The sequence below is a fragment of the Genypterus blacodes genome, unplaced genomic scaffold (genome assembly GCF_046128005.1).
Source record: "Genypterus blacodes isolate CSIRO-AG114 ecotype Tasmania unplaced genomic scaffold, CSIRO-AGI_Gbla_v1 ptg000064l_1, whole genome shotgun sequence".
NCBI lineage: Eukaryota > Metazoa > Chordata > Actinopteri > Ophidiiformes > Ophidiidae > Genypterus > Genypterus blacodes.
Window position 1 is genome coordinate 258,395 of NW_027466876.1, and position 10,216 is coordinate 268,610.

A 10,216-nucleotide genomic window follows, 5' to 3' on the forward strand; every position below is an offset into this window, starting at 1 on the left:
AGCCAACAGCCTCACATTCAGAAAGCATTCATTTCATTGTCTGGTGAAAATGAAGACCAACCAAACCAAAGCCAAAGCAAAACAATTCTAACTATCAACGTAAGGAGACGCTCTTAGAGTTTAGGCCGGAGCTTCATCCTAATGATGCTGTTTAGTTGAGCTCCAGGTCTTCACAGATCACACTAGTTGCTTTTGGGCTTCCTTTGATTTTTGTACAGTTTTTAATCTTTAGTTTTGCTGCTCTGTCAGGCAGCAATACTCAGGGGGCTCCTCAGGATTTAAGGGCGAGTATGGTGAGATGTTTCTCTGGCTTTAACAGGTTTTTAGTGCGTTAGATTTCCACTAACTGGACGTAACCACATCATAAGGATCAGTTTCTCTGGACTTTGCACAGCTGAATCATCCCACCTCCCCCCTCCCCCCCAACATAAACCAGCCCTCTTTCACTGTTTCCTCCCAAATGTACGCTTTGGTATCAATATGCATGCATCGGTGTGGTAACCTAATGTCATTCCGGCTCGACACAAAATGAAACACCATCCCTGTTGTCTTTACATTGGAGATGATGTAACAATGATTTCATGGGAGTATCGTTAAAAGTGCACCTGAATTGCGTGGTAAAGAGGGCTGGGTTTGATTCTTACACCTGGTGATTGTTTGCAGTGTCCACGAGCTCTCGACCTATTTGCCTGTGCTTGACCTGTCATTTGTGTTGCAGTCATTCTTTGTGATTCTGTGTTTCTGATGAGTTGTTGTTTGCATTGAACTTTCCCATTTTTATGATGATTTGGTGTATTTCTATCTACAGTGTATCTGTTTTAATGCGTGCAAAATTTTGTTTTTGTCTGTTTTGGCGATGTGAAATAAACCCAATTTCATGAACCAAGTTGTAATGACGTAAGAGAAATGGAGCTCAGGATGTGTTTGTTCCTTCAGTCACTCTCTCCTTAATAAAACAACAACAACAATCATTTCAGTCCCCATCTCTGAATCTCTTTGTCCAGTCCTCCCAAGACCAGCATATCCTAGCTGCTGAGTCCAGCGAGGACGGTGTGTATCCTGGCCTGGAGACACTACAAGCTGCACTGCGCTGTGCTGCTGGCTGCTGCACTGAGCCTCCTCCTCATCACTCTGCTCTTCTTCTCTCTACCCTCAGCAGTAAGCCTCAAGGTCTTCAACATTGCTGGGTAAAACTACCATACTGCCATCTTGACTCACTTAAGGTCAGTGTTTTATGTTTCTTCCCACGTATCTTGCACAGCTTTGTAAGATCGGTTTTGGTTAATTGTTCCATTTTTCTTTGTAAAATAAATGGTGAAAATATAATATGATGTAATATAGAGACTTTATTTTTCTGATGCAGAGAACTCCAGTTAGTGTTTCAACAACTCTGATAATGGCGGCATGTCCGTCTTTACAGTGACCTGCCAAGGGAATAGCAGAGATCAGATAGGCGACGTTAAGGAATATTTGAATGGAATATTGAGTAGGTTCAGTCTGGTTCATACCCTGGGGTTGAGAGTTTGTTGAAGCAGCATCCGCAGCTCTGAGTTCTGTTGGTGTAGACACTGTGTCTCTCTGGCCAGCTCCGAAGTCTCAGTCAGGACCTCACTGGAAACACAAGAAGAAAAATCACTCATTTAGATGCAGATGGATGTTTACTGTGCGTGTGTGTGTGTGTTTGAAACTCACTAGTACTTCTTTAATATGTTCTCCACTGTGGTCCAGAGCTTGTACTTTTCCTCTGAAATGACATTGGCCTTACTCTTCCAATAGGCTTCATCCATAGCACTATCCCAGACAGCCGTCTGACACAGACTGGAGCAACGGGATCCCGACCTCCCCCTTATAAAGCACCAGGAGCACACAAGATGACATTATCACTTCATCATTTAGTGTTCAGATGATCCTTGAACTTTTCATGTAGGAACAAAACAGGAACAGACAGTCCAGATAATCATTTAAAGGGGATGAGTTCCGATGGTTATTTTAGTGTGTCGTGTGTGTGTGTGTAGTGTTGGGTACCTTGCGTGCTCCAGGATGAAGTTTTTCAGAGCAGGCAGCACATGGTTTGGATTGAGGAAATCGCATGTTGGATCCGTGGTGGCGTTGGTTTCTCCTCCCTCCGCCATTTCACTGGATTCGCCCAGTTCAGAAACAGCCTGCAAGTGGAAGCAAAACATGTAGAAAATCTGCTTTCTATCTGTTTGGCTCAGCCTGATTCATATCCATTCATCTTCAGCATCCTCCTCCTCACCTCAGCCTGCTCTCTCTGCTCTCTCTGCTGCTTTGTGTACTCTAAGAAGAAATCAGCCAATTTGCGCAAGTCATCTTCACTCCTGATACCCAAATCCTGGAAAAGACACATCAAGTCTCACACACAGACAGATCTGAGAATCAAATCAGAATGATGTGGTGAGGAGTCTGGAACTTACATGAAGGATGGTGTTTTCACCCAGAACACTCGATAATGCACTTTCTTTCTGGAAGACCTGTGAAAGAAGGAAGGAAGTAGGAGAACATTCATGTATGTCCTTATGAAAATGCTTCTTTTGTGTCATTGACGCTCCTGTCAATCTGACTCACTTCATTATACAGCAGGTCCACCAGTTCCTTCATCATCTCCATGGTAATCTCCCCCACCTTCTCTCCCTCTGAGTCACTGTCACTGTCACTCAGCACATCCCCGCTTAATTCCCATAACGGCGTTCCCACTATGCTGGCACTGTCACCTTCAGTCTGCACTGAGGTCTCCCTTATCTGACGCAGCCCACCAGAGGGGGTGGGGGGCAGCGGCGGAGAGGTGGCCAGGGAGGGCGAGGTGGGGCTCCGATTCCGAACGTGATGCCTCTCCCAGGGTAAACCCAGCAGCTGTGTGGCGATGGTGCGGTCGATGGCCAGGCCTTGCCTCCTCAGCTGGGTGACCTCTCCGTCGTTCATCAACCAGATCTCCTGAAATTTCTGAGCATCGATGGCTGCAAAGTGCCTGCAATGATGGAAGGATGGATCTGAATGTAATCAATATGTCATGGATTGCTGAGACCAGTTGACTTGTAGGTGAGAACTGACTCACTCACTTCATTCTCTTCTGCAGGTCTTCATACTGGTGAAGGTTACATTTGTAGCGCTCCAACAGAATATCGTTCCCCTCTTTAGACTGTTTCTTCTTGGTGGAATGCTTCATCTGTAGCTTCTTCAGCTGGTTCTGCAGTCTGAAACACAGTAACTAGAGCAGTTACTAGAAACAACAGAGATCGGCGTGTGTGTGTGTGTGTATATGTGTGTACCGTACTTGCTGATCTGCTGGGTGAGCTCTTTCTGCTTCTTTTCCGTTGCCGGCAGCTTGGGCGACTCTTCGGCATCTTTCAGCAGGAAGGCGGCCCTCTTCTTCTGTAAATCGCGCCGCTTGTTCTACGTGGGCATAGTTGAGATTGCCTGAATTTCCTCTGACACTTATCTGCTGGAGTGTATGCGTGGATATTTGTCCAAACCTGCAGCTCTGTCTCCAGTCTCTTCTTCGTAAGCTTGCACTCCACCGTGTTCGCCACCCACAGCTTGTTTATCATGGCGTCATTCTTCTCCACCATCGTCTTTCTCTGCTTCAAATTATCCAGCTAGAGACGACAACAAACATTCGGAAAATTATGAGCACGAGGTCGATACCAGGAAATGGAAGAAGAGTCAAATATGCACGTCTCAAGTTGTCCTCACCTCTTTGTCCCGTAGCTCCGTCCTCAGATATTCCCAGTTCTCTTTGCTTCTTTTCAGTAAACTTTCACGTTCTTTCTTATGTGCATTCTGCAAACACAAGGGGGGGGAAAGTTTGAGTTTCCTCTTCCTGGCTGGTGTCTTGTCTTGTTCACCCACACGTATGATTCTCCACGCAGGTTTCAATTAAACAGATGTGGTCCTACCTCGATCTGGGCCAGTTCCTCCCTGTAGGCCTTGGTCAGGAGCTTCACCTGGTTTTCCATTTCCTCTATCATGAGGTCCACTTCCCCCACCTGCCTCCTCAGGTCCTTCACAAAGCGGTCATCTCTGGACTTCAGCTCCTTTTCAGGCAAAACATGGGAGGTGTTTAAAAATTGGAATTCAGATAACAAAGGCAATTGTGTTTCTAATCCGAATATGTAAATTCCAAATTCTCTTCAAAAGTATCTTGTGTAGGAGAAGCTTTGGACAAAAAGCGTCCATAGTTACCTGGTGCAACCCCTGCACGATTTGGTTCTTGCCCTCCAGCAGCTGAGTGCACAACTGCTGCTGGCAGTTCAGACTCTTCTGCAGCTCCTGAGGAAACTCCTCCATCTTAGCCCCCAACCATCCTCTGGTGATCTCCAGAAATTTCATCTGGCTAGCTCTCGAGTCGTTCTCCAGCATCTCCACTCTGAGACAAAGACAAAGACAAAGGGTTGATTCGGTTGGTTTCTCTTTGCATGGATATTAACCAGACCAGAGGAAATGAGGTGGTGATGGGTGTGTGTGTGAATGGACAGGTGTGTAAAGGCGTGTCATTGGTCAGAATCAGTGCATCACCTGAGTCTGCGAGCTTCCTCCAACTCTGTCCTACGCTTAGACTCTTTAGCATCAGCGGCAGCCTGGACATTGGTCACTATGGTTGTCAAATCGATCTGCAGATTAAATATCCTCTGTGGAGACATCATGGGAAAATAATCAGAAAAGTTTTGGAACAAGCAAATAAAGAACGTGTACATGATAATATTGTACACACATTGTTTAATATTACATTTTGCCAATTTCTGTTTTATCATCAATCCAATATTCATTTTACAATAGTGCTGAATCAATATCCAGACTGTAGTAAGTAAAGTCGTAAAAACACAAGTAAAAACACTAAGATTGACTTTCTCTCAGATTGGTGTCTTTGTTTTAGAGACATGAGTCAAACTGCAGGAGCCTTTGGTATCAAACCTTCTCACTCTTCTCCAGTGGAAGCGGCTTCTCCTTGGGTTTCTCCCGGAGCTCCTCCTCCTCCTCCCCCTCTCCGTCCTCCTCCGCTGCCCCATTTGTTCTGAAGAAGAAACAAGATACTTCAGTGACCATATTAATGAGAGGAAAACAAATCTTTCAGTCTGCATGACAACTACTGACTATTTTCATTATCAAGCCATCTGCATTTATGTTTCAATTCGTTATTCATTAAAAATTAAAACAAAAGTTAAAAATAAAATAAAATAAAATTCAACAACTTCAAACTCACATGCACAAGCAGTGAAAACTAAACATTACATCATTGTTTTATCTCACCGTGTCTTCCCCTCGTCTGTCCTGCCCGGTTGTGTCATGCTGCTCCTACTCCTGAAACACAAACACAGGTTTATATACACACAGTCAGGTCCTGGTCCACGAACGCCATCACGTCGTTCAGAGCGCGTGTCACTTTAAATGCACCGATTGGGATGAATTCATTGCGTTCATCTTGACGTACTCAAACTACACGTCATTGCCTTTATTCATTTCTGCGAGGACCTGTGAATCGCTACTAAGACAGTGACGTCATATGGCAACAGCAGACCCTTGTTCTGCAGAGAATTATCATAGATAGAACTAAAACAAGGAGCAATACAGAAGCATCAAACCTGGTAATATAGAAGGAATATAAATATAATGAATATTTAATAATTAAACATTAAGTAAATAAACAAGGATTATGTATAATATAAATAACTAATCAAAGTAAAACATTTAAATTTAAAGGATATATCAACCAACGAGTAGATTAAAACGTTAAAACAAATGTAAACAATTAAACACCCCAAGTTACCCTTTGGAGGCCGCAGCACGGAGACGAGGAGCCGCTGCGGTTTTCTCTTTAATAGTCTGCAAACTGGTTCCAGGAGATTTTGGATCCGGATCCATTTTGTGTGTCAGAGTTGTTTGTAAAGGTTCGTAAACACTAAAGTGCGACACATAGTAAAAAGCCGAAGTTATGTGTGGTACGTTGGAGATTCTAATCGTCCCTGAAGTGTTTGGACAAACGTTGCCATGGCTCCAACCCCGTGCTGCCTTCATGGGTCCGTCGTAAACCTTGTGACTCTTCGGCACAGAACAGAGCAGGACGTTTTAGAACAAAACAAACAAAACACATACAATCTCATATTCTTCAATTCAATGGAAAGCGCGTCACCTCACAGTGTTTTAACTTTATTCTGCTTTGACACACAATTAGTATTTAATATTTTGAATGCAACAGCTGATACATCATACATGGTGTAGTGCTGTCCTCAGCCGGCAGCATGCTGTTACTACACCTGTGCTGGTTACTATGGAGGAGTGGATCCTACTTCATATGGACTTTGAGGGTCACTTTAATGATTTAGAGTTAAATAGAAAATGAAAAAGTCTTAATAGTATTTCAGACACACAATTCACAGTCACTGTTTCAAACAAATGGACAGATGCTGTACAGAGCCTTAATTAATATTGTTTATGCCTTTTTTCCCCTCCCCCATTTGTTCATGTAATTTCCAGACATATTCTTTCTGTCATACATAAAATAAATAAATTCAATAACTCGAAAAAGTAACGCAAAAGTTCATAATAATCACTGAAAATAAACTCACAGAACTGCATTGGAACATTTTCAGGAGCTGACTTTAGGTGGCGCTGCTGTCTCATGATCCATAAACCCCTCAGGTTCTACAAATGAATAATTTCAAAAGACACCTTTCAGATACACACTCACACACTTACACACACACGCACACACACACACCCTCCATGATACGAAGAAATGTCTTCTCAAGCTGATGGCAAGATGGGCACTTTCTGGTTGCCCACACATACAAACACACTTCTGGGTCAGATGTTCGTGCCCTTAAAGAGTGCCCCCCTACTGGCCCTGGCCCCGCGCTGCCTGGACCCCCCAGGGGGCATCTCGCCGCTCATTTGGCCTCAAGTGCCCTCAGACGTCGCTCTATTACTGCTGAGCCACAAGGGATGCAAGTCAGCCGGCGAAGGTTTCTGACATATGATCCGGCATCTGTGATGTCACCAACAGCTGACTTGTCATAAGACCTTTGTGAAAGAGGGGGAGAGGGGTGGGGGCAGGGGGGTGAGGTGGATGGATGAGGAGAAGGCCTTATTCTGAACAGAGCCGGAGCTGGAACGCTGAGTGCTGCTGAGATTATAAACTGAATGACTGCCATTAGAGAGTGATTCTATAATCTATCATAATACCATAAGCCATGGATTGAAAGACTTTGACCCCGCTCGCAGGTGTATAATAAGCCTTATTCACTCTCCCACTGCATATGCTCTTTGAGAGTGTGTGTGTGCTAATTCTTGCACCCAGGGGCATATGTTTACTTGTTGCTCAACAAAGCATTATATTCATTGCTCAGGGGTTGAGAGGTTGATAATCTGAGCCTGACCTTCAGCCAGGTAACTAACTGACAGCTTAGGGCGGTGCTGATGTTGGAGGTGGGTTTGCGTAACAGCTTCTAACTAACAGTTTCTTAATATTGTGGCATACAGAGGAAGGAGACAGTCACGGTGCTGGATGCACTGTTTAGCCGTAACGGAAAGCGAGGGGAGATTGTAGAGGGCACACAGGCTGTGATCCTGACAGGGAACAGGAAAAAGGTAATTTAGCATCAGCTGGACGTAATAAAGGAAGACTGAGGGCCAGACTCAAGCTGGCAGAAGTCCTTTCATTCCATTATTAAATAAAAAATGTACCATCTTTGTCTCAAGGTAATCTGTGCTAGGATAAAAATCCATCTCTCGATTAGCCAATCCTCAATCTTAATAATGACATTGAAAAAAGATTGAGGGACACAAAATGCAATGAGACCAAGAGGCTGGTTGGGTGGAAAAATACATCAATCACTATGTCTGGATATGTACTTGAACTTTTCACTCAGATGTGTTTTATTACCCAAACAGAACAGATTCGGTGACTGACATCTTAACATTGTGAGGGAGTTTTTTAAATATTTTTGGGAATTGTCTGAAAACTATTACAGCTATGTACATTTTAAAAACAAGTCAAATCAAGATACTTGTTTTTATGTATAGTAAAGGGTCTTAGAGGAGCCAGTAAAGTGCTATTCAGTAGTAGTAGTATCATTGTTTCTATGGTTTTTATTCATAAATTAATTAGAATTTTTATTAGAATTTTGAGTTTTTGAATTTTTGAATTTTTAAACGTTTCTATTTTTTTAAGCATGCATCCAGTTTTGATGTATCCTTAATACTTACATTAATACAGAGATAGATCCAGAAAATACATGATGCTTAGTCCCATCTTCTTTCTCTTTAGGCCAATCTACATACAGAACAATAAGAATGGCTCTATAGCTCTTGGTGGAAGTATGAGCTCTTACCGCTCTTCTAGTTCATACATTCTTTACAGAAACAGACAGTTGATCTGAAGGTCTGTGCAGTGGAGGCCACATGTCAGTTTAACCATCAAAGGAAACCTTCTCTGCCATCATCTGGCCACTTCAGCATCAAACCTGACCTGAGTTTCAACACTTATGCTCTTGCATTCCAAGCTTATTCACTCCTCAGCTTTGAAGGTTCATGGAGGTCAACTAACAACTTAACACATTACAAAAGCTAAGAACTCATGTAAGGAATGAAAGGATGGAGCATGTAGACGTGTATTTCTCTCAAAATGTCCATTTTGGTGGATGGTCTCTTGGCTTGTAAGAAAAGTTTCAGCAGGAAACATACTGCATATATTTTTGTGTAATATTTCTTCGATTCTTTAACCTTTTGTTTGCTCATTCTGTGGTAGATTTAGAATACAAAATGGTCTGCTCTTGTCCTCTGGAATACCTGTGATCCTGCAATACTCATTTCCAGTTATCACGAGCCACTGTGCTGTGACATCCAGGCATAGATGAGGATTATAGTTTATAGTTCATAACTGCATGCTCATTGTTATAAATATGCAAACATTGTATTCTGGTAGCAGTTGTGGAGGTACAATAGTTGTGTTATTGTTAATGTCACCCCTTAAAGCATCAATATCTGGATCCATCATAGGAAACACATGTCTGGGAAAATGTTCACAAATCTTCTTTTTGGTAAAGTTAAGTGAAAACTATTCCTTTCTCTTACAATTTGCATAATACAGCAGTGAGGAGAGGCAGTTTCCACATGTAAATACTGCACAGTGTCCCTGTGCACCCTGGGATTGGAAAGGGGGTGAACAGGAGGGGAGGGGCGGTGTGTGTTTTGTTGCACAAACGTGAACATCAATGTCAGCACATAATTCCACTTCGGTCCACCGGTGAACTAATAAAAGCAGCTCACATCAGGACATGAGTCATTCAAAAAAATCATATTAATTTCTTCCACATAAACTGTCACTCTCACTAATATATTCTCACGTTTAACACTTATAAAAGCTGTTTGCGGGTGGATTAGGTGTGCAATAATTATACACACCATTAGATCTCAGTCACTGATGGTTAGCGACTGTTATTATCTCCATTTATCATAATCTGACTGTGACCAAAGAAGAAAACATACATTTCTTTGTTCTATAGCCCACATGTTATAGTTACATATGGCATCACTAGTGTTTTTGGACACTTGATGAGCCACAACCATCAAATAAACTGTTAACTAACTGCATCTAACTAAACATGTTCATTCTGTTTCATTTAGGAAGTTTCATTCAATCATAAGGATCAACTGTACATTAAGGGGACTTACAGGTGGGTCCTAAAGATCTGAAGTCGCAGCAGAAAAAGAAGATAATTTAACGCTGCAAAATAATAATAATAATTTCAACGTAGCTAAATGACAAAAACTTTTGACTTTGAGGGTTAACAGGAATCAAATCTGTCATTCTTGAGCCCACACAAGCCTCTGAACACATTTTGCTGTAATTCAGCAGCTCTGCTGGTTGCGAGCACATCATATGACTCGGCATATCAGGGACTAACTGTAATACTATTAGAGCTGCTGTGGCTACACTCTGTAAGACCAAAAAGCCAAAGGGAGTTTAACGGATGTTGCTGAGATTATTCTTGATCCACATTTAGATTAGCTGCTAATGACGGAGAGAGAAAGCCTCGTTACAAGCACACGTAACATGAGAACAAGGGCCATGCTTGTGTGTGAACTCCATGTGCAAGTGTACATATTGACTCTATTCTGTTGACTACATATAGCCACACCTGTACAAGCATCAATACAAGACAATACATTTGTATATTTGGACTATGCGTCTACCTGGGGG

At 42.6% G+C, this 10,216-nt stretch overlaps 1 protein-coding gene across 1 annotated transcript; it reads right to left on the reverse strand.

Moving 5' to 3' along the window:
* Window positions 1–1,445: 1,445 nt before the first annotated feature.
* Window positions 1,446–5,877, reverse strand: drc1 (dynein regulatory complex subunit 1 homolog (Chlamydomonas)). The gene is given in 16 exon segments (XM_076154907.1): window positions 1,446–1,611; window positions 1,693–1,845; window positions 2,026–2,162; window positions 2,258–2,353; window positions 2,436–2,492; window positions 2,587–2,986; window positions 3,078–3,212; window positions 3,293–3,411; window positions 3,492–3,614; window positions 3,712–3,798; window positions 3,915–4,052; window positions 4,201–4,384; window positions 4,534–4,661; window positions 4,930–5,029; window positions 5,266–5,316; window positions 5,783–5,877. Coding segments are annotated over 16 exon segments (2,169 nt in total).
* Window positions 5,878–10,216: the final 4,339 nt, after the last annotated feature.